This window comes from Vigna angularis, chromosome 1, assembly GCF_016808095.1.
Source record: "Vigna angularis cultivar LongXiaoDou No.4 chromosome 1, ASM1680809v1, whole genome shotgun sequence".
NCBI lineage: Eukaryota > Viridiplantae > Streptophyta > Magnoliopsida > Fabales > Fabaceae > Vigna > Vigna angularis.
The window spans coordinates 53921386-53947336 of NC_068970.1; the positions used below are offsets into that span (position 1 = coordinate 53921386).

The 25951-nt window shown below is 32.5% G+C and overlaps 2 protein-coding genes and 1 pseudogene across 2 annotated transcripts; 2 read left to right on the plus strand and 1 right to left on the minus strand.

Annotated features, from left to right (window-relative positions):
- Positions 1–8569: 8569 nt before the first annotated feature.
- LOC108336979 (18.5 kDa class I heat shock protein) lies at positions 8570–9394 on the minus strand. Its single transcript, XM_017573419.2, has one exon. It carries the CDS (start codon positions 9154–9156, stop codon positions 8698–8700), a length of 459 nt encoding a protein of 152 aa, XP_017428908.1. The 5' UTR covers positions 9157–9394; the 3' UTR covers positions 8570–8697.
- A 3536-nt stretch (positions 9395–12930) lies between these two features.
- Positions 12931–13752, plus strand: LOC108337209 (18.5 kDa class I heat shock protein). Its single transcript, XM_017573684.2, has one exon. The coding sequence runs from the start codon at positions 13166–13168 to the stop codon at positions 13622–13624; it is 459 nt and encodes a 152-aa protein (XP_017429173.1). The 5' UTR covers positions 12931–13165; the 3' UTR covers positions 13625–13752.
- Positions 13753–22599: 8847 nt separating this feature from the next.
- Positions 22600–23330, plus strand: LOC128194906 (18.5 kDa class I heat shock protein-like; annotated as a pseudogene).
- Positions 23331–25951: the final 2621 nt, after the last annotated feature.

The window sequence follows — 25951 nt, forward strand, 5'->3', positions numbered from 1 at the left end:
AAGTTAGTATTAGTTATTATCTATTTTAGTGAAAAATTATTAAATAAACTTTTAACATTTTTCAAATGTAAAACTGATATTTAGTTGTTATACATTTTTAAGAACTATGAAAAGGTGGAAGTAAAGAGAAAAAGTTAACATTTTTTTCCCACTGAGACTATACATTAATTTTGAAATGTTTTTGAAGTTTTTAATGAGGAAGTATATGGGTTCTTGATGAAATGGTAACGGAGTGGTTCTTGATGACCTTCTTAGATTATATTGTTGTACTGCTACAATTTCAAAACCTTTTTCTTTAATAAATATGTCCAAACTTTCCTAGTCCAACATTAATGAAAAATAAGAAATACATGTTGCCCCAAATATATTAGATTAAATTGAGCCACAAACATCTAAATATATTACTCCTAATTTCTCTATTTTCTATTTTTGAAAACTTCCTTTAGTTTGTTTGCGTTGACACACTTACACATAGCTTCAGGGATGTAAACCGTGGGTAAGCCATCAACCATTTCTCATTGGCTTAGTTGAAATAAATCTTTAAAATTCAGATACCTAAATAGTAAATATAGTAAATGCCACGACCATTATGTTTTGTTCTCTGTAAAACATTAATATTTGATAACATTCATCATGACACAAAATGTCCTATTCTAAGACAGATGTGTTTGGATTATGAGTCCTTTGTTTTGATCAAATATGTTGAGATAGTTATCCTACATCTTTGTAACAAACCCTTTATGTAACAGTTTATTTAAATTGAGCAAGTTTGTGTTCAGTTCTAGCACATACAACATCTCTTCAATCACAACTTTTCTTTAATTACCATCTTTAAGTTTGTCCTTCCAAATCTCTTCGTTGTTAGGCTTCTATCATTAGAAAATTTCATCTATCCTTACACAATTTCATTATTTTCAAAAATCATTCTTTTCTTTTAATTATGAGTTGAACAACCTAAATCCAAGTATCAAATTTATCCTCTGATTGATTGTAATTTTTTTTAGCCATCAACATCATCTGATTGACATATCATCCTAGGTCGAATGAACTTTGTTTTTGGTTTGTTTTTCACTTCATCTCCTTTCTAATTTGGCAAAATGACCCCAAATCTTTTACAATTGTTGTATCTCATGTTTTTATCAAATTTTCATTCATTTTCTCCATAATGGTGCAACACTTGTAATTCTTGTATTTGATAGAATCACTAAAATCTCCGCTTTGTTGTTTTTGTAATTCTTTTAGGAAAATTTTTCTTCAATAATGCAAATTTGACAACAATTTGACAACAACATGTGTCGTTCTGTCATTTGTTGTTTTAAATGATTTATCAAAAAAGGTTAATTTTATTTTGGAAAGAAAAATGCTAAAACCTGTTGGCGCCTTTCACAAAGTGAAATTCATCCCTACGAAATTCTGTCATCAGTCTTTCGTTCTCCATTCGAAACTCTTGCTCCACCAACGAAATGTTATTTGTCCACCGCTGTGAAAATCATTCTTGGGTCCACCGTTCTATCTGGACGAAGTCGTGTGTGTCAGTCCGACATTGAAGTGCTGGGAGGAAGTCTCGCTTGGGTCCACCGTTGGCGTCATTTGTCGAAAGGTTTCGTTTTTTTGCCATCATCGTTGGTCCTTCATCGGTTGGGTGCGGTGGTCACTTTGTCAGCAGCGATTTTCGTCTTTTATCCAAAGGTATTGTTTATTCGCACATTGTATCATGCTTCGTTCCTGTGGTTTTTTGGTTTGTCAATGGTTTCTTCCTTTCTTTGTACTATGTATTGTGTAATGTGTTACCAATAAGGAGTATTGGTAAATCTTGAAGAAATTTGTTTTGATGATGCTGCAAGAAGTTTTAGTTGAAGAAGATATTAGAATTAGTTAAAAGCAATTTGTAGAGATTAAATGTAGTAGGAAATTCTTGTAAACTTTGTAAACTTGCATTTTTAACTGCAATAATCGATTATGGAATGACAATAATCGATTATCACAGAGTCATACAGGAATAATCGATTATCACATCATATAATCGATTATCACTTTTTTAAAAACCCCATAACGGACACAAATAATCAATTATCACTTTTCATAATCGATTATCAGTGGCAGTTGGGAGATGTCTTTTCAGTTTTTGACCCTGCACGAAACTAGGCTTATAAATAGAGGTCTTCACAGCTCTTAGAAAGAATTTTTTCAGTTGAGAGTATTAGAGCTTTGTGCCTAAGGGAAGCTCTCTGTGAGTGAAAAGGATCTATGCCATTTTGAGAATACAGTTTGTCTGAGGAAGTTCTCAAAGTGATAGAGTGCTCTTGTCTGGTCTTGTGAATAGGAGAAGCTCGCGCTTTGTGTGTCAAAGGTCGGAGCAGTTCTCTTCAAGTTGACAGAGCTATTGCTTCCGGTTCGTGCGTCGAAGGAAGCTCTTCCGGTTCGTTTGTCGAAGGAAGGTGTTTTCTATTCTTTGCTCATTTCATTTATCTTGTAATCTGTACAACTATATTTTTAGTGAAAAAGGTTAATCACTATTTATAGTGATTAACGACTGGACGTAGAATCTTTTGATTCGAACCAGGATAAAAATTTTGTGTTGATTTTCTTGATCCCTAAACTCTTAGCACATCAATTGTTCGATAAAAGTTTGCTAAGAAAATCAATGTTTGAAACCGACTATTTTAACTTGTGTTGTGATCGTTACACGCTTTCCGCTATCTATATTTTATTCCGCTGCGCGACTCTATAACGGTACCGATTGTTCCTACATAATGGATGTAGTTACCTATTTTCCCCTTCCAACTTGAAAACTCTTTCTATGAATATTTCACTTTCCATGTCTTTAAAGTTACTTTTAGGTTCAAGATCTTCACATGCATAGGCTAGCTCATAGACTTTCTCTTCAAATAATGTGTCATTAACGACAAAAATCTAGAGTCTAGTTGTTCCCTTGAGTAGTTCATGACTTAACTTCTCTTCCCTCACTTTAATTTGTAAATATTACATTATCGTTGTCTTCATATTGTTTCTAAATTTCAAAATGTTCATTTCAGGAGGACTTGGTTGCGTTTAGGAAGAAGTATATATTTGACTCGATCCTAAACGAGGACAACGTCCGAAGATTTCAAACGCTGCAACATTTTGGATTACTATAGCATTAGAAATGTGTTCTTGGTTTAGATTCTTATTTTATAGCAAATGAATAGACATTGTACAAAATTATACTATTAAATTTTTTTACAAAATTGTACATAATTATAGCAAAGGAATACAGCTAAACTATTCTTGATTAATTATTCTTCATATTCATTTTCTTTGTCAATGTTTTTGGTTGAGTGAGTTTATTCATTAACTTGTTGGGTCAAAATTGATGTGTCCCTGTACTGATGAGGAGTTGGATTGAAACAATAAGTTTACTAAATTGGTTGTTGTTGATTGCCTAGAAGTTCTGTTTTTGGAAGACAATTGTTCCTAGTTATGTGCATCTGTAATCGATTACGAGTAGCATGTAATCGCTTACCAGTGAAAAATCATGAATTTGTACCGAAAGTGTAGCGCCACTCCCCTGCTGTGGAAGAAGAGCTCCCCATTGAGGGGTTGGAGAAGGGGTGTTACAACAATGGTCAAGCACCTCCCCTCAATTGGAGAAAACCACCTATATGGACATTCTTTTTGAAGAAATCAATGACCTAACCTCATTATTGGTGCAGGGAGCACACCCAATAACATTGAACTCACTCACCTATCTCAAAAAATGAAAAATTCAACAAAAATAGAGAATGGGGAGTAGTGTTCATCTAACTGGGGAGTACAGTTGAAGTTTTTGTACAAATTACCCTTTTTCCTCTGGTAATCGATTACAGGGGTCTTGTAATCGATTACCAGAGGAAAAAGGGTAATTTGTATAGAAACTTCAACTATACTCTCTAGCTAGATGAACACTACTCCCCAACTCTGTTTTTCTGACCTTTGCTACTTGTTTTGTTCTTAACTTTCTCCACCGAACTCCAAATGACTTGATTCTTGTTTTGTTGGAATCTAAACTCAAAGAGTTATCAAATAGGTGTCAAGTGCATCAAAACAATTTACCCCACTCAATTGTGGACAAAATAGTTCATATAGGTATTTAAACTAAGGTAGGTGAAGTCCTAAGTGTTTGGCTTGTGCTAGTAGAATCACATCACACCTTAATTATACTACTATTTTACATTGAATTATGAACATATTATAAAGAAATAAAATAAATTAGAATAATATAAGAAACATGAGACAATAACGTGAAAGTAAACTCATTTAGGAAGCTTAGAAAAACGTTGTTTTTGGGAAATTAACTGCATCTACTAAAGTGGTTTAAAAATTATGAGTTAGTAATCATTTGAAAGATCTTTGAGTCTAAATTCCAACAAAACAAGAATCAATTCATTTGGAGTTCGGTCGAGAAAGTTATGAGAAAAACAACCAGCAAAGGTCATAGGTGGTAGAAATATATAAAACGTTAACTTTAAGGAATTAATTGCACCTACTCAGGTGTCTAAAAATTATAAATTAGTAGTCATTGGAAATATTTTTGAGTCTACTTTCTAATAAAAAAAGAATCACATCATTTGGAGGTCTGTGGAAAAAGTTATGATTAAAATAGTCAGCAAAAGTAAAAGTTGACATCATGGGTTATCTTATACATATATCTTTCCCTCTTGTTGACAGATCTATTATTTATTGAAAATGCCTTTTAAAATTTGTGCATTGTAAGAACATTAGATGACATATTTCTTAATTAATAAAATGAAAATTTTTCCTATGAGACTCCGTGAAGGGGTGTTACAACAATGGTCATGCACCTCACCTGAGTTGGAGAAAACCACCTAAATGGACATTTTTTTAAAGAAATCAATGAACTCGCCTCATTATTGGTGCAGGGAGCACACCCAATAACATTGAACTCACTCACCCATCTCAAAAAATGAAAAATTCAACAAAAATAGAGCATGGGGAGTAGTGATCATTTAGTTGGAGAGTACAGTTGAAGTTTTTATACAAATTACCCTTTTTCTTTTGGTAATCGATTACAAGACCCCTGTAATCGATTACTAGAGGAAAAATGGTCATTTATACCGAAACTTCAACTGTACTCCCTAGCTAGATGAACAACACTCCCCAACTCTGTTTTTCTAACCTTTGCTACTTGTTTTGTTCTTAACTTTCTCCACCGAACTCCAAATGACTTGATTCTTGTTTTGTTGGAATCTAGACTCAAAGAGCTTCAAATAGGTGTCAAGTGCATCAAAATAATTTACCCCACTCAATTGTGGACAAAATAGTTCATATAGGTGTTTAAACCAAGGTAGGTGAAGTCCATATAAGTGTTTGGCTTGTGCTAGTAGAATCACATCACACCTTAACTATACTACTATTTTACCTTGAATTATGGACAATTTATAAATAAATAAAATAAATTAGAATAATATAAGAAACATGAGACAATAACGTGAAAGTAAACTCATTTAGGAAGCTTAGAAAAATGTTGTTTTTGGGAAATTAACTGCATCTACTAAAGTGGTCTAAAAATTATGAGTTAGTAATCATTTGAAAGACCTTTTAGTCTACATTCAAACAAAACAAGAATCAACTCATTTGGAGTTCGGTGGAGAAAGTTATGAGCAAAACAATCAACAAAGGTTAGAGCTGGTAGAAATATATAAAATGTTAACTTTAAGGAATTAACTGCACCTACTCAGGTGTCTAAAAATTATAAATTAGTAGTCATTGGAAATATTTTTGAGTCTACTTTCTAATAAAAAAAGAATCACATCATTTGGAGGTCTGTGGAAAAAGTTATGATTAAAATAGTCAGCAAAGGTCAAAGTTGACAGCATGAGTTATCTTATACGTATATCTTTCCCTTTTGTTGAGAGATCTATTATTTATTGAAAGTGCCTTTTAAAATTTGTGCATTGTAATAACATTAGATGACATATTTCTTAATTAATAAAATGAAAATTTTTCCTATGAGACTCCGAGAAGGGGTGTTACAACAATGGTCATGCACCTCACCTGAGTTGGAGAAAACCACCTAAATGGACATTTTTTTAAAGAAATCAATGAACTCACCTCATTGAACTCACTCACCCATCTCAAAAAATGAAAAATTCAACAAAAATAGAGCATGGGGAGTAGTGTTCATCTAATTGGGGAGTACAGTTGAAGTTTCTGTACAAATTACCCTTTTTCCTCTAGTAATCGATTATAAGACCCCTATAATAGATTACTAGAGGAAAAAGGGTCATTTGTAGATAAACTTCAACTGTACTCCCTAGCTAGATGAACTTGACTCCCCAATGTCATTTTTGTGTACCTATAAGTGATTTTTTCTATTTTTTTGCATGGATGACTCACGTTGCTCATCATTGATGGTATTAAGTGCATCAAAACACAGTTTGGCCCACTCAATTGTGGATGAAACACATGTTGCTCATCATTGATGGTGTCAAGTGTATCAAAACACAGTTTCCCCCCACTCAATTGTGGAGGAAAAAACTCCTATAGGTGTTTGAACCAAGGTAGCTCAAGTTCATGACAATTTTTGCACAACTTGTAGAGCAAGAACTTATTAAATTCCGCATTCAATTTGATCGAAAACCACCTTCTTAGATTACATTTCATTGTATATTGTTACGTACCTTTTCATTTAAAAACTTGTTGTTTCGTGAAATGTCATTACGTTTTTTTTATTAATGTATGTGCTTTTTAATATTGTTATAATTTTTCATTACTCAATACCCTTCATTATTTCTTTTATATTTGTTTAATATTGAAGTATTCCAACTTGAAGTGTTCCATTAATAATCCATCCACAAAACCTTCAAAAGACAGTCATAACGAATCCAAAATATTCCTAGGGAGTGCTTAAGCCACGTCTGGGTAACACTCTTCAACTTTCGGTACAAAAGGGAATTTTTCTACTGGTAAGCGATTACCAACTTCCTGTAATCGATTACAACAACATCAGTCATGTGTCAATGGTGCAGGAACTCACCTCTCAACCTAGAAACACCTTAACTTGGTCTTCCATCCACATAGGACTGACCGAACTTGAAATTTCTTGTTGTGGACACCTTCAACCATGGCCAACCGGGATAATCAATCCACACAACATTGAAAACACACTCGTAAGGACCCCTGGAGAGTGCTTAAGCCATGTCTGGGTAGCACTCTTCAACTTTCGGTACAAAAGGGGATTTTCGGTACAAAAGGGGATTTTCGGTACAAAAGGGGATTTTTTTGAAAACCATCCAAATTGCGTCTTTGAAATAATGGACTTGTGCTCCTCACTCAAAATTCCATTCAAAGTAGCAATACTTCGTTTTCAATGATGACGAACAAACAACTGCAAAAAAAAAATTAATATTTGTTGGTACGAATAACCAACAAAAGTCACAACCCAAAAGCAAACACCAGCAAAATGTCCAACAAAGGCCAAAAGCAAAAACCCAACCCCAAAATACGAATACGGAAAGGGAAAAAGTTCATACCTTGTTAGAAGAAGCAATGTCAGCGGACGAACCTATTGCACAAAAAAAGCTCAAAACTTCGACAAAATCGACACCGAACGAGACACTTTCTATAGACCAACCACAGAGATCGCTGAACGTATATCGTTGAAATCACAAACTCGAGAGAGAAAGAGAGACTTTGAGGCCACCGACGACGGAACTTCCTCAACGTCTAGAGAGATTGTTCAACTTCACCAAATGGAGGGAGAGAATATCAAATGAAAAAACTGAAAACCTAAAATGGAGAGAGGAGAGAGTGTTTCGGAAGAAGGAGAGAGTGTTGAAAGGAAGGAGAGTGGTTTCAGAATAAGCAAATGTCCAACCCTGATCCCTTTTCCAAATCAATTCTTTTTTAAAATAATTTTAAAATGGACCAATACAACGCTGACACGTGAGGTTGTCAAAACGTTGTTAAATTCACATTGCGATCCATTATGTTGGAAATTACTTTTGCTAACATTCTTGGACTTTCTTGTCTTTATACTGAAATTGTGTCCGTAGCAAATGATCTACGTTCATTATTTATTATTCATGTGATTCAAATGTGGTTCAATGAATGTTGTAGTTCTCAGTCTCATAGTCTCTAAATCATATGTTTCTTCAATGGCTACAACCACGTGGTCAAATTTTGGTGGCAACATTCTCAGAACACATTAGTCTAAAAAACTATTCCTACATACCCACGTAACATTTATGTTCATGCATTTTGTCAAAATAATATGCCACAATAATCTACCACACTTTATTCTCATCCATAGTCAACAATTCAAATTGTCTTTACAGGTCCTGTAACCTCACTTTCTTATTCTTATCACCGTTACCATAAGTCTTTATCAAATTCTCGGCAATAGCTTCCTTTAATATTTTATTGAAATTTTTTAAACTTACACATTGATATATCAAGATTTTGTTGCAAATTGTGATTTCTTTTTCTTTTTATCAGAAGCCTTCTGCTACCCCTTCAACTACTGCCAATCATCAAACATATTGGCATAAAAAATTGGCAATATCCCCTTTATCATTCTTACAAACCAAAGTTATCAAAATGAAATTTTATTCCTCAGCAACCATTACTTGTATTTTACACCATCTTTCTGTAACATCAATCACACCCAAAATCCATACAAAACATAACACTGATTTTGAAGGAAGTAACTAATTAAGCTTAACCAGAAATTTGAATGGCCTTGACTTCAGACTTCTTAACATCTTCCTTGGGAACAGTAACAGTAAGAACACCATTCTCCATAGAAGCCTTCACTTCATCCATTTTTGCATTCTCAGGCAATCTGAACCTCCTCAAGAACTTCCCACTGCTACGCTCCACACGATGCCACGTATCGTTCTTATCTTCCTTCTCAACGTTTCTCTCACCGCTTATCTGAAGAACCTTATCATCTTCTATCTCAACCTTCACTTCCTCCTTCTTCAGTCCTGGAATCTCAGCCTTGAACACGTGTGCCTCTGGCGTCTCCTTCCAGTCCACACGTGTGCTCACAAATGCAGAATTTTCTCGACCAGATTCAGGGAAAGGAAAATCCTTGAAGGGATCCCACACATCCAGAGAGAATGGATCATAGACGTTGCTCCTTCGTCCACCGAACAAACTTGGAATTAGCGACATTCTTACGATTATAATACTTGGGCAGAGATTTGAATCTTCACACAGGCTGTAGCGTGATCGTACTCAGGTAACTCTCTTTTTGTTTGATGATGGTGTCTGAGGAACTGATCCAATAATATTTATACGAAGTGAAAGGATAGTATGGGACGTTCCAGAATATTCTGTTCTCATTCCCTTCATTCTTTCCGGTTTGATATCATTCTAAAAACTTCTGGATTTCTTCCGCATTTCTAGAACATTCCTGTCTTTTTAATATTTTTGTGTTATTTTTTATTTATATTATTTCCGGTTCGATATCACTCTAAAGTTTTTTGACAAAGGTTTCAAGTGTGTCCTCTGTTGTAGTATAAGAGTGGTACAGGAAGGTCATCGTTTACATATTTGTAGTTCTAATACTTTCCCTCAAGAGAAAGTATACCAACGTTGAAGTAACTTTCTCATAGAAAAAATTATTAAAAATTTAAGTATAAACTTATATGAAAAAATTAATCATCATATATCAAAATTATTCCACTGACTCATTACTTAAAGATTTAGGATTAAAGTAAATTTTTTTAATTTATCACATCAATCAAATTTTACATTAATTTTTATAAATTTTATTTTTAAATCTATTTTAACTTATTAATAAAAAAATTTACTTTTAAATCTTCTCAAATTTATCTAAAATCGCTCTCTTCCATATTCAAAGTGAATCAACGTGATAATATCTGTTCGACGTTTTATCCTTGCAGATCTATGGACATATCCGTGTGATCCATCCATTGCCATTTTCAAATAAAATTATAAGAAAAAAAATTAAGTAAAGAATAATTCTATTGTTTTCATTAGTTTCTTTTGTTTTGGTTGTTGTTATTTCATTGTTGAGGTTATTTGATTGTTATAGAAACAAAAATATTATTTACTTTATTAAACTTAAAAGCAATTAAGATATTTATATTAAAGATCTTTTATTATAATAATCGTTATCTATATTAAACTTAATCTTTATTCAGTAAAACCGTTATTTATATATTAAAGCATAGAAAAAAAAAGGAACAAATAAAATAATCTTGTTATTTCATTTTGGTAGAGCCGTTATCTACTGAAGGTATTTTAACAAAAATTTAATAAAATAATACACAATAGTCTCAATAAATTTAACTATATTTAACCTGGTATAAATGATAATATCTTATTACTAAATTCAATCTTACAAAATAAACTTAGAAAATAAAATAAAGACTCCACTTGTATATTTATGTCCTTTTATATTAATATTTCATACTCCAACAAATATGGATTTATTAAAAACACAAAGAAAATGATCAATCTCTAGCTAAAGGAAGGATGGCACCAGAACGATATTGATCTATCCCCAAGTCCTCCTCCAATATTTAAATAATCAACTTCAAAATCCTGAGCTCGGATATGATCAATGTAGTTGATCAGAATGGTCTGAAAATGTTTACATGAAAGAGTCCAAAAAGAAAATAGCTATATTTAGATAAAGATTAAGAATGAACACAAATGTAAAATATCCTGAGCAATGCATTTGTTAGAAACTAGACGAGTGTCATTAATTATGTTCACTTTCTTCTACACTAGAAACTTATTTTAACTGCATTAATCCTGATAGCAAAAACACATTTTATGGAATTATACACTTTTTCTTTTCAATGGAAGCCTGTTTCGATTTGTTCAACTTCAATTGCCATAACACCTAATCTACAAAAATTACCACAACCTTACAAGATTCATGAGTCAGACATAACACCTAATCAAGTAGCAAAAACTTGGACAACAACATACAAGTGGATCTACATCGGGATTTATTTAAAGTAAAACATTGACCTTCTTTCCTGCTCTTGTCGTAGCCTCTACAATGTTCTACAAGTGAAACACCATGACACTTTTCTTTAACCTCTTCTTTTTCACCGTGTTACCCTTAATATAGGAGTAAGATAAAGGGATAAAAACTCAAAAAAGAGAACAAGTTCAAACACATCATTACAAATTAATTGAGCTTTGTACAAGTTAAACATTTTGAAACCCTAACTATCCTTTTTGGGTTCACTGTCTTCTCCGTGTTCCTCACCGGCGTCGACTTTGTCCCTATCTACTCTTATGCTTGGCATGGTCTCTGTTTGCCTCCATGGTGCTGTTTGTATTCCAAGGTGAGAGCCAATGTAAAGGAGGCATGTAAGGTGGAGGAATATAGGATTATGGATTATGAAATCCTAACCATTGAAATAATTTTCTAAGAGATGTTGTCTTTTGAACTTTTCTTTATGAAATATTTTTGGAATCACCGTTTTTCTTACATATAGTTTTACGTATAAAGATTTTAAGATAATATCTTATGGAATACTGTTGTTAGAATCAAATGCTATAAAATTCTCTCAGATAATGATTTTATTAATTAGGTGATAACAAACTCTATAAAAATCTATAAAGAAGTAAAAACATAAGTTAGAATGATTTTGGTACCTCAGTCCTAGATCTGGTAAGTAACAAATAAATAAAAATGCTTATGCAAGGATTAGACGAAGAAAGAAAATGCTAAAACTCTGTAGACTTTGCAAAATATATTGATTAGCTGCTATGAAATAATATAAGATATATGTCAATCATAAAGTTGATGATTATATATTTAATATGTGTTCATAGTTAAAATAAACTTTATCAAAAGTACATTTGTTAAAAAAGTGAGAATTATTAGTCAACATGTGGAGAGCAAAGAGTTTTACCAAACGCAGTAAGATAAAGTTACTTATTAGACAAATCAAATGTAAGTTGACCAGATGAATAAAGAAGTCAATATAAAAAATACCAAAAGAGAAAGATCATAAGATGAAACCATCAATATATGATCGATGATGCTCATTAGACGACTCAAGCTATGCTGACCGTAAAACCTAAAGATCAGATGACTATATTTAAATTCAACATTACGTCAATAAAAACAAAACAGAAAAGTTAAAAAGATTTTTAGCGATAAGTGCACTTTACTGTTTATTAAGTTAGATCCATTAATTACCTGTTTATATTTTATATATGATTTTCTGGAATGTTTTTAAAATATTAACTTATGAAATATTTAATAACAAACTCATTTAATTTGTTACTTCAATATTCACCAATTAAATCTCACATAGCCTTAAATATTCCATCTGAACAAACTCATAAATAAATTTTACATTATAGAGTATAAAGTAACTTTTGAGTTTCATAAAATTTATGAATTTTTTAATTATCTTTCTGAAAATATCTTTGTATATTTTCTTTTTGTAAATTCATATATAAATTTATATGTTTGCCTTTATTTTAGATCTATATCATCAATTTGAAAATATTAATAAAACAAATATTACTTATGTAAATATTTCTTTATGTGAATTTTATTATTTGCGTATAAAATTATTTATGTCATGTTAAAATTTTCTATTGTATTATATTTGTGGTATATCATACCAAGTCCTTCTAATAAATTTACTCTTTAATTTTGTATTTTCAACTTTACATAAAACTATATATTAAGTTTCATAAGCTCAATATGTGAAAATATACAATTTTCTTAAGTAAATTTACTATATAATTTTTTCATGAAATTCTGTTGTGAATTTTTTTTCTTAATTTCTCAAAATATTTATTTTAGTAAAATTTTGAGAGAATTTTTATATGAAATATTTATTACAGTAAAATTCTCAATTTTTTTTTTGTTATAATACATTGTAACGCGTGGATAAAAGTAATATAAATAAAGTAACACAAAAATATGAAAAAGACAGGAATGTTCTAGAAATGCGGAATAAATCCAGAAGTTTTTAGAGTGATATCGAACCGGAAAGAATGAAGGAAATGAGAAAGAATATTCTTGAACATCCTACATTATTCTTTCACTTCGTATAAATATTATTGGATCAGTTCCTCAGACATCATCATCAAACAAAAAGAGAGTTATCTGAGTACGATCACGCTACAGCCTGTGTGAAGATTCAAATCTCTGCCAAGTATTATAATCGTAAGAATGTCGCTAATTCCAAGTTTGTTCGGTGGACGAAGGAGCAACGTCTATGATCCATTCTCTCTGGATGTGTGGGATCCCTTCAAGGATTTTCCTTTCCCTGAATCTGGTCGAGAAAATTCTGCATTTGTGAGTACCCGTGTGGACTGGAAGGAGACGCCAGAGGCACACGTGTTCAAGGCTGAGATTCCAGGACTGAAGAAGGAGGAAGTGAAGGTTGAGATAGAAGATGATAAGGTTCTTCAGATAAGCGGTGAGAGAAACGTTGAGAAGGAAGATAAGAACGATACGTGGCATCGTGTGGAGCGTAGCAGTGGGAAGTTCTTGAGGAGGTTCAGATTGCCTGAGAATGCAAAAATGGATGAAGTGAAGGCTTCTATGGAGAATGGTGTTCTTACTGTTACTGTTCCCAAGGAAGATGTTAAGAAGTCTGAAGTCAAGGCCATTCAAATTTCTGGTTAAGCTTAAATAGTTACTTCCTTCAAAATCAGTGTTATGTTTTGTATGGATTTTGGGTGTGATTGATGTTACGGAAAGATGGTGTAAAATACAAGTAATGGTTGCTGAGGAATAAAATTTCATTTTGATAACTTTGGTTTGTAAGAATGATAAAGGGGATATTGCCAATTTTTTATGTCAATATGTTTGATGATTGGCAGTAGTTGAAGGGGTAGCAGAAGGCTTCTGATAAAAAGAAAAAGAAATAACAATTTGCAACAAAATCTTGATATATCAATGTGTAAGTTTAAAAAATTTCAATAAAATATTAAAGGAAGCTATTGCCGAGACTTTAATAAAGACTTATGGTAACGGCGATAAGAATAAGAAAGTGAGGTTACAGGACCTGTAAAGACAATTTGAATTGTTGACTATGCATGAGAATAAAGTGTGGTAGATTATTGTGGCATATTATTTTGACAAAATGCATGAACATGTAAATGTTATGTGGGTATGGAGGAATGTAAATGTTATGTGGGTATGTAGGAATAGTTTTTTAGACTAATGTGTTCTGAGAATGTTGCCACCAAAATTTGACCACGTGGTTGTAGCCATTGAAGAAACATATGATTTAGATTTAGAGACTATGAGATTGAGAACTAAAAAATTCATTGAACCACATTTGACACACATGAATAATGAATTAGAGACTATGAGATTGAGAACTAAAAGATTCATTGAACCACATTTGACACACATGAGTAATGAATAATGAACGTAGACCATTTGCTACGGACACAGTATAAAGACAAGAAAAGGTCCAAGAATGTTAGCAAAAGTAATTTCCAATATAAAGAATTGGATTGTGATATGTTCACAACGCGAATTTAACAATATTTTATATTGCCACGTTTCAGCGTTGTATTGGTTTATTTTAAAATTACTTTTTAAAAAAAAAACTGATTTGAAAAAGGAATTGGACATTTGCTTATTTCGAAACCACCCTCTTTTCTTTCAGCACTCTTTCCTTCTTCCGAAACACTCTTTTCTCTCTCCATTTTAGGTTTTTAGTTTTTTCATTTGATCTTCTCTCCCTCCACTTGGTGAAGTTGAGTAATCTCTCTGGACGTTGAGGAAGTTCCGTCGTCTGTGGCCTCAAAGTCTCTCTTTCTCTCTCGAGTTCGTGATTTCAACGATATACGTTCAGCGATCTCTATGGTTGGTCTGTTGAAAGTGTCTCGTTCAGTGTCAATTTTGTCAAAGTTTTGAGCTTTTTTTGTGCAATGGGTTCGTCCGTTGACATTGGTTCTTCTAACAAGGTATGAACTTTTTCTCTTTCCGTATTCGTATTTTGGGGTTGGGTTTTTTTTTGGCCTTTGTTGGACATTTTGCTGGTGTTTGCTTTTGGGTTTGACTTTTGTTGGTTATTTATACCAACAAATATTAATTTTTTTTTGCAGTTGTTTGTTCGTCATCATTGAAAACAAAGTGTATTGCTACTTTGAATGGAATTTTGAGTGAGGAGCACAAGTCCATTATTTTGAAGACGCAATTTGGATGGTTTTTAGAAAAATCCCCTTTTGTACCGAAAGTTGAAGAGTGCTACCCAGACAAGGCTTAAGCACTCTCCAGGGGTACTTACGAGTGTGTTTTCAATGTTGTGTGGATTGATTATCCCTGTTGGCCATGGTTGAAGGTGTCCACAACAAAAAATTTCAAGTTAGGTCAGTCCTATGTGGATGGAAGACCAAGTTAAGGTGTTTCTAGGTTGAGAGGTGAGTTCCTACACCATTGACACAGGACTGATGTTGTTGTAATCAATTACAGGGAGCTGGTAATCGCTTAGCAGTAGAAAAATTCCCTTTTGTACCGAAAGTTAAAGAGTGCTACCCAGATGTGGCTTAAGCACTCCCCAGGAATATTTTGGATTCGTTATGACTGTCTTTTGAAGGTTTTGTGGATGGATCATTAATGGAACACTTCAAGTTGGAATACTTCAATATTAAACAAATATAAAAGAAATAATGAAGGGTATTTAGTAATGAAAAATTATAACAATATTAAAAAGCACATACATTAATAAAAAAACGTAATGACATTTCACGAAACAACAAGTTTTGAAATGAAAAGGTTCATAATAGTATACAATAAAATGTAATCTAAGAAGGTGGTTGTCGATCAAATTGAATGTAGAAGTTAATAAGTTCTTGCTCTACAAGTTGTGCAAAAATGTCATGAACTTGAACTACCTTGGTTCAAACACCTATAGGAGTTTTTTCCTCCACAATTGAGTGGGGAAAACTGTATTTTGATACACTTGACACCATCAATGATGAGCAACATGTGTTTCATCCACAATTGAGTGGGCCAAACTATATTTTGATGCACTTGATACCATCAATGATGAGCAACGTGAGTCATCCATGCAAAAACTAGAAAAAATCACTTATAGGGACACAAAAACGACTTTGGGGAGTCAAGTTCATCTAGCTATAGAGTACAGTTGAAGTTTATCTACAAATGACCCTTTTTCCTCTAGTAATCTATTATAGGGGTCTTATAATCGATTACTAGAGGAAAAAGGGTAATTTGTACAGAAACTTCAACTGTACTCCCCAGTTAGATGAACACTACTCCCCATGCTCTATTTTTGTTGAATTTTTCATTTTTTGAGATGGGTGAGTGAGTTCAATGTTATTGGGTGTGCTCCGTGCACCAATAATGAGGTGAGTTCATTGATTTCTTTAAGAAAATGTCCATTTAGGTGGTTTTCTCCAACTGAGGTGAGGCGCATGACCATTGTTGTAACACCCCTTCTCGGAGTCTTATAGGAAAAATTTTCATTTTGTTAATTAAGAAATATGTCATCTAATGTTGTTACAATGCACAAATTTTAAAAGGCACTTTCAATAAATAATAGATCTGTCAACAATAGGGAAAGATATACATATAAGATAACTCATGCTGTCAACTTTGACATTTGCTGACTATTTTAATCATAACTTTTTCCACAGACCTCTAAATGATGTGATTCTTTTTTTATTAGAAAGTAGACTCAAAAATATTTCCAATGACTACTAATTTATAATTTTTGGACACCTGAGTAGGTGCAGTTAATTCCTTAAAGTTAACGTTTTATATATTTCTACCAACTTTGACCTTTGTTGGTTGTTTTGCTCATAACTTTCTCCACCGAACTCCAAATGAGTTGATTCTTGTTTTGTTTGAATGTAGACTCAAAGATCTTTCAAATGATTACTAACTCATAATTTTTAGACCACTTTAGTAGATGCAGTTAATTTCCCAAAAACAACGTTTTTTCTAAGCTTCCTAAATGAGTTTACTTTCACGTTATTGTCTCATGTTTCTTATATTATTCTAATTTATTTTATTTCTTTATAAATTTTCCATAATTCAAGGTAAAATAGTAGTATAGTTAAGGTGTGATGTGATTCTACTAGCACAAGCCAAATACTTATATGGACTTCACCTACCTTGGTTTAAACACCTATATGAACTATTTTGTCCATAATTGAGTGGGGTAAATTATTTTGATGCGCTTGACACCTATTTAAAGCTCTTTGAGTCTAGATTCCAACAAAACAAGAATCAAGTCATTTGGAGTTCGGTGGAGAAAGTTAAGAACAAAACAAGTAGCAAAACTCAGAAAAACAGAGTTGGGGAGTGTTGTTCATCTAGCTAGGGAGTATAGTTGAAGTTTCGGTACAAATGACCATTTTTCCTCTAGTAATCGATGACAGGGGTCTTGTAATCGATTACCAGAGGAAAAAGGGTAATTTGTACAAAAACTTCAACTGTACTCCCCAATTAAATGAACACTACTCCACATGCTCTATTTTTGTTGAATTTTTCATTTTTTGAGATGGGTGAGTGAGTTCAATGTTATTGGGTGTGCTCCCTGCACGAATAATGAGGTGAGTTCATTGATTTCTCTAAAAAAAATGTCCATTTAGGTGGTTTTCTCCAACTGAGGTGAGGTGCATGACCATTGTTGTAACACCCCTTCTCGGAGTCTCATAGGAAAAATTTTCATTTTGTTAATTAAGAAATATGTCATCTAATGTTGTTACAATGCACAAATTTTAAAATGCATTTTCAATAAATAATAGATCTGTCAACAAGAGCGAAAGATATACGTATAAGATAACCCATGCCGTCAACTTTTACCTTTGCTGACTATTTTAATCATAACTTTTTCCACAGACCTCCAAATGATGTGATTCTTTTTTTATTAGAAAGTAGACTCAAAAATATTTCCAATGACTACTAATTTATAATTTTTGGACACCTGAGTAGGTGCAGTTAATTCCTTAAAGTTAACGTTTTATATATTTCTACCAACTTTGACCTTTGTTGGTTGTTTTGCTCATAACTTTCTCCACCGAACTCCAAATGAGTTGATTCTTGTTTTGTTTGAATGTAGACTCAAAGATCTTTCAAATGATTACTAACTCATAATTTTTAGACCACTTTAGTAGATGCAGTTAATTTCCCAAAAACAACGTTTTTTCTAAGCTTCCTAAATGAGTTTACTTTCACGTTATTGTCTCATGTTTCTTATATTATTCTAATTTATTTTATTTATTTATAAATTTTCCATAATTCAAGGTAAAATAGTAGTATAGTTAAGGTGTGATGTGATTCTACTAGCACAAGCCAGACACTTATATGGACTTCACCTACCTTGGTTTAAACACCTATATGAACTATTTTGTCCACAATTGAGTGGGGTAAATTGTTTTGATGCACTTGACACCTATTTGAAATATTTTTGAGTCTAGATTCCAACAAAATAAGAATCAAGTCATTTGGAGTTCGGTGAAGAAAGTTAAGAACAAAACAAGTAGCAAAGGTAAAAAAAACAGAGTTTGGGAGTAGTGTTCATCTAGCTGGAGAGTACAGTTGAAGTTTCTATACAAATTACCCGTTTTCCTCTGGTAATCGATTACATGACCCCTGTAATCGATTACTAGAGGAAAAAGGGTAATTTGTACAGAAACTTCAACTGTACTCCCCAGCTAGATGAACACTACTCCTCATTCTCTATTTTTGTTGAATTTTTCATTTTTTGAGATGGGTGAGTGAGTTCAATGTTATTAGGTGTGCTCCTTGCACCAATAATGAGGTTAGGTCATTGATTTCTTCAAAAAAAATTTCCATTTAGGTGGTTTTCTCCAATTGAGGTGAGGTGCATGACCATTGTTGTAACACCCCTTCTCCAACCCCTCAATTGGGAGCTCTTCTTCCACAGCAGGGGAGTGGCGCTACACTTTCGGTGCAAGTTCGTGATTTTTTGCTGGTAAGCGATTACATGCTACTCGTAATCGATTACAGATGCACATAATTGGGAACAATTGTCTTCCAAAAACATATTTTCCAGGCAATCAACAACAACCAATTTAGTAAACTTATTGTTTCAGTCCAACTCCTCATCAACACAAGGACACATCAATTTTGACTCAACAAGTTAATGAATAAACTCACTCAACCAAAAACACTGACAAAGAAAATGAATATGAAGAATAATTAATCAAGAATAGTTTAGTTGTATGCATTTGTTATAATTATGTACAATTCTGTAAAAAAATTTAATAGTATAATTTTGTACAATGTCTATTCATTTGCTATAAAATAAGAATCTAAACCAAGAACACATTTCTAATGCTATAGTAATCCAAAATGTTGCAGCGTTTGAAATCTTCGGACGTTGTCCTCGTCTAGGATCGAGTCAAATATATACTTCTTCCTAAACGCAGCCAAGTCCTCCTAAAATGAACATTTTGGAATTTAGAAACAATATGAAGACAATGATAATGTAATATTTACAAATTAAAGTGAGGGAAGAGAAGTTAAGTCATGAACTACTCAAGGGAACAACTAGACTCTAGATTTTTGCCGTTAATGACACATTATTTGGAGAGAAAGTCTATAAGTTAGCCTATGCATGTGAAGATCTTGAACCTAAAAGCAACTTTAAAGACATGGAAAGTGAAATATTCATAGCAAGAGTTTGCAAGTTGGAAGGGGAAAATAGGTAACCACATCCATTGCACAATACAGAGCACAAAGAAAGGAAGAAACCATTGACAAACCAAAAAACCACAGGAACGAAGCATAATACAATGTGCGAATAAACAATACCTTTGGATAAAAGACGAAAATCGCTGCTGACAAAGTGACCACCGCACCCAACCGATGAAGGACCAACGATGACGGCAAAAAAACGAAACCTTTCGACAAATGACGCCAACGGTGGACCCAAGCGAGACTTCCTCCCAGCACTGCAATGTCGGATCGACACACACGACTTCGTCTAGATAGAACGGTGGACCCAAGAATGATTTTCACAGCGGTGGACAAATAGCACTTCGTTGGTGGAGCGAGAGTTTCGAATGAAGAACGAAAGACTGATGACAGAGTTTCGTAGGGATGAATTTCACTTTGTGAAAGGCGCCAACAGGTTTCAACATTTTTCTTTCCAAAAACACCCTCGAAAACAAAATTAACATTTTCTAATAAATCATTTAAAACAACAAATGACAGAAAGACACATGTCGTTGTCAAATTTGCATTGTCGAAGAAACATTTTCCTAAAAGAATTACAAAAACAACAAAGCGGAGATTTTAGTGATTCTATCAAATACAAGCATTACAAGTCTTGCACCATTATGGAGAAAATGAATGAAAATTTGATAAAAACATGAGATACAACAATTGTAAAAGATTTGGCATCATTTTGCCAAAATAATGTTAGAAAGGAAATGAAGTGAAAAACAAACCAAAAACAAAGTTCATTCGACCTAGGATGATATGTCAATCAGATGATGTTGATGGCTAAAAAAATTACAATCAATCAAAGGATAAATTTGATACTTGGATTTAGGTTGTTCAACTCATAATTAGAAGAAAGGAATGATTTTTGAAAATAAATGAAATTGTGTAAGGATAGATTAAATTTTCTAATGATAGAAGCCTAACAACAAAGAGATTTGGAAGGATAAACTTAAAGATGGTAATTAAAGAAAAGTTGTGATTGAAGAGATGTTCTATGTGCTAGAAGTGAAGACAAACTTGCTCAATTTAAATCAACTGTTACATAAAGGGTTTGTTACAAAGATGTAGGATAACTATCTCAACATATTTGATCAAAACAAAGGACTCATAATCCAAACACATATGTCTTAGAATAGGACATTTTGTGTCATGATGAATGTTATCAAACATTAATGTTTTACAGAGAACAAAACATAATGGTCGTGGCATTTACGATATTTACTATTTGGGTATCTGAATTTTAAAGATTTATTTCAACTAAGTCAATGAGAAATGGTTGATGGCTTACCCACGGTTTACATCCCTGAAGCTATGCGTAAGTGTGTCAACGCAAACAAACTAAAGGAAGTTTTCAAAAATAGAAAATAGAGAAATTAGGAGTAGTATATTTAGATGTTTGTGGCTCAATTTAATCAAATATATTTGGGGCAACATGTATTTCTTATTTTTCATTAATGATTGGACTAGGAAAGTTTAGACATATTTATTAAAAAAAAAAGGTTTTGAAATTGTAGCAGTACAACAATATAATCTAAGAAGGTCGTCAAGAACCACTCCGTTACCATTTCATCAAGAACCCATATACTTCCTCGTTAAAAACTTCAAAAACATTTCAAAATTAATGTATAGTCTCAGTGGGAAAAAAATGTTAACTTTTTCTCTTTACTTCCACCTTTTCATAGTTCTTAAAAATGTATAACAACTAAATATCAGTTTTACATTGAAAAATGTTAAAAGTTTATTTAATAATTTTTCACTAAAATAGATAATAACTAATACTAACTTTTTTTTATTTCAGCAAAATAGATATTTAGTTAAAATATTTTATTCCCACCACTCTTAATCTTTTTCATCATATAAACAATATAATAAAATAATAATATCTTAAGACTTTCAACTCAAAACAAATCACATGAACAAATAAATTTACACGTACAATAATACCAAGAAAAACTTAAATCCTTGCAATATATATTAAATTACCGTAAAATGTGATATATTTATGCAATTAAGCATATGTAAAATAATAATTATGAAACTAATAAACAAAAGTGATTGTAACAATTTTCTGTAGTAATATAATTTGGGGGCATGATCAATATCAACAGAGTACAAGTTATGAAATATACTAAAACTTAAATTGATAATGATATTTTAATAACATTATTTAGTGTCATTCTGTAATTTGTTTATGTTGGTGTTTATGATTATTATTATAAATTGTCAAGTAATTTTGGATCAATCACACAATAACATAGATGTAAAATATTATCAAAAAAAATATTGTTAAAAGTATCATTATCCAACTTAAATAGAAGATAATACATGTTTTTTGGATAACAGAATTCTACTATTAAACTTTTAAACTATGTTAACTTTTTTTAAATAATTTTTTGACAATAAATTACGTGTCACTATTTTATTGGTTCATATATTTAAAACGAATCAATCACATAAATTATTATAAAAAATTATTAAGAAAAGTGGTTAAAAAACTTTTTCCTAGACTTTTATCGATTATACGTACTGTACTACTTCGATTGATGAATTCTTCTTATTTTGGTAAATGTTTCTTTTTTAATATTTTAATATTAAAATAAATTAAAATATCTATATTATATTTTTATATTTTAAATAATTATTAATTTAAATTTAATTATTTCTTAAATTAAAATAATTATTTAATATTTTATTTTAAAATTATTATTTATTTAAATTTATTTATTTTTACATATTAAATTTAATTCCAGTAATAACATTAAAAAACAAACAGAATGATGTATATAAAAGACTAGAACCTTCTCAGTGATGCTGGGTAAAAGTAGAAGTCTGTGGAAGAAACTGAAAGCTGCGAAAAGAAACCAAAGGGAATACAGAATTTTCTGGAACATCCTAAATAATCCTTTCACTTTCTATAAATACCGCATCGGTTCCTCTACACATCATCGAACTAGAAAAGAATTACGTGTTTCCCATTTCACTAAATCTTCCAACTTTCGGATTTCGGCAGGTTATAGAAATTCAAGATGTCTCTGATTCCAAGTATCATTGGCCGAAGGAGCAACGTCTTTGATCCTTTTTCCATGGACGTGTGGGATCCCTTCAAGGATTTCCCTTTCCAGAATTCTCTTTCTGCTTCCTTCCCCGAATTTTCTCGCCAAAATTCTGCATTTGTGAGCACCCGTGTGGATTGGAAGGAGACGCCAGAGGCACACGTGTTCAAGGCTGAGATTCCGGGACTGAAGAAGGAGGAAGTGAAGGTTGAGGTGGAAGATGATAAGGTTCTTCAGATAAGCGGAGAGAGGAACGTTGAGAAGGAAGATAAGAACGACACGTGGCATCGTGTGGAGCGTAGCAGTGGGAAGTTCTTGAGGAGGTTCTTACTGTCACTGTTCCTAAGGAAGAGATTAAGAAACCTGAGGTCAAGTCCATTGAAATTTCTGGTTAAGCAATGTTACTTTGTTGATGATCGCGTCTTTTTTGTTTTGCTGAAGAACTTGTGTGTGAGTGATACAATAAAAGTACTGTAAAACGCAAGTCTTTTTGTTTTGGTGAGGATCTTGTGAGTGAGTGATACAATAAAAATACAGTAAAATGTAACCAATGGTTCTGGTTGTTGAGAAATATAATATCATTTGAAGAACCTTTCACCTGAGAATGTCTTAGAATTTCTTCATATGGTATTGCTAATGGTTTAAAACATAGGTCTTTCTTAGAGGCTTCAACCATTTTTCTTGGGAAGTTAATGTAACAGCTATCTCTTGAACTAACTTGTTGTCGAATTATAATTACCTATGTTTTTTTTAATTGAAAATGGATAGCATTCGCTGATGATAATATCAACTTTTGGAGGGATGAGTTTGCAGAATCAAAGGAGGAGGGGAGAAAGAAGACTCAGAAGCCTCATTTTTTAGCCATGTTTCTTTCTCACTTCCATTAGTTTTTCTTCATTGCAGAAGAATTTAGCTGTTCTTGCCATTGTCTTTGCAACTGAATTTTTTGTGGCTAATTCCACCAAATTCAGAAATCTCTGATTAAGCCACCAAAATATTTTCCGGTAGAAACACGTGTCTTTTTGTTATGTTTAGGACCTTGTGTGAATCAATTTGTGGGTAATTTGTGCTCTGTTACACGATTGATAGCTATTGCTGAGAATCTCATTTTCTTAACTATAGCTTTTAGAATTTCGTTATTATCAGTATCTGCACAAACCTTTGCAGTTTCACGGTTCCAATAATAATGTGTTGAAAGAGCAATCTTGAAATAAGACCTTGATATAAAAGTTTAGAACCACATTTTCTGCTAAACTCTAGCACTGTGGCTAATTAAGTAATTTACTGATATGAATGTGTAACAGGGTTCACCAACAAAGATTAACTCAAAAATGGATAATGAAAACTGAGAATAGAATCTGAAATTGTTTGTTTTAAATTTTAAAGTAAATTGTGATACTGTGCATATTTAACGGTACGGAAGTTAGTTGAACACATACATAAATCTTCAATACATATATAAATCTTCAGAAAGATATTGTCAACTTTTAATGGGCTTTGCACCAAATTGGGCATATTTACCTAGTATATTACTTAAATGGGCAATTTTTGACCAAATATAAAATTGTGAGGCCAAAACGACTTCAAGATGAAAATTTTTATTGTATTGTAAAATATTATTTGAAGTTACCGCCATAGTTCAAGATGACAATAGAAATTTTTTTCTATTGGCCTTTGCCATTGAAGGTGAGACAAAGGAGGCCATGATTTGGTTCTTTCAATTACTTCGAGAACATGTTTGTCCTCAACAAAATATTTGCTTCATCACTAACAGAGGAAAAGGTATTCTATCGGCCTTAAGATCAGAAGAAGTTGGTTGGAAACAAGATGATTTGAACTCTGTTTATTACATACGTCATCTAGCATCCAACTTCAACAACAAATTCAAAAATCATGACCTTAAAAAACAATTCATCAATGTAGGTACTACAAATATTTTTAATACACTTTTACTTTTATAATTTTGTAAATTATTCTAAACTTTATTTATTTATTATGTCATTAACGGTAAAACTTATTGTACTAAGAAATCAATACCCACAACAAGTTGATTGGATAGATAAAATTCAATTAAAAAAATGGTCTCAGGCTTTTGATGGAGGGAGAAGATATGGACATATGATCACTAATCTTGCTGAGTGCACCAACTCCATTTTAAAGGGAGCACGTTCATTACCAATATGTGTTCTCATCAGAACAACATTTAAGAGGACACAATCATGGTTTGTTGAACGAGGATTAAAGGCGAACTATATGCTACAAGCAGGCCACCAATTTCCTGAACAAATCGCCGACATCCTTAGGAAAAATCAACAATAATCCACATTTTGTTATGTTCATCGCTACAACCGTGAAAATTCTGAATTTGATGTTCAGGAAATTTCAACACCTCACCAATACCGTCCTGTTCCACTTTCCTATAAGGTTAGGCTAAATGAATGATGGTGTGATTGTGGTTACTTCCAGGGTACTCGTTTCCCATGTCACCATGTCATTGTTGTTTGTGCATTTTTGCATATCCCACTAATCCAAGTAATCGATCCAGTGTATACAGTCTTAACAACATTTTCAAGGCATATGAAGTACAATTTCACCCAATCCAAAATCAGAATTATTGGTCTGCGTATACAAGTCCAAAATTCATACCAGATCCTAAAATGCGACGCAAGGCATCCGAAAGACCATTTACAAATAGGATTCATAATGAAATGGATCAATCCAATCCAGATAAGCCAAAAAAATGCTCTTACTACCGCAACGAAGGTCATCATAGGGGAAATTGTTCATTTCGTCATTAGTTATTTCTTAATCTTACCCAATTGTAATCAAATCGATTATTAATATATTACTATTAATATTTCTTATTAATATTTTTTTTCTCTTTTCTTCAAATTTGTTTCCATTCATTAAATAATAACCACAATTTCTTTTTTCGTATAACACAAACAATACATAAAATATGTAAACTGCCAAATAATTTTCGTAAATCAACCAAAACACACTGCTAATCGATTACAACAAGCTTGTATACCAGGGTGGTTCTTGCATACTTAAAACACTGGTAATCAATTACAGAAGTGTCGTAATCGATTACCAGTATCATTTTTGCTTATTACACTGAAGTCGTGCAGGGGGGTCACGATTTCAACATTGTGTAATCGATTATAGGATCTTGTAATCAATTACAGGACCCAGAAGTCGTTTTTGAGGTTCACGACTTCAC

Bases quoted from the DNA above. Each gene is read 5' to 3' on its own strand.
- LOC108336979 (XM_017573419.2), bottom strand. From the start codon at position 9,156: ATGTCGCTAATTCCAAGTTTGTTCGGTGGACGAAGGAGCAACGTCTAT.
- LOC108337209 (XM_017573684.2), top strand. From the start codon at position 13,166: ATGTCGCTAATTCCAAGTTTGTTCGGTGGACGAAGGAGCAACGTCTAT.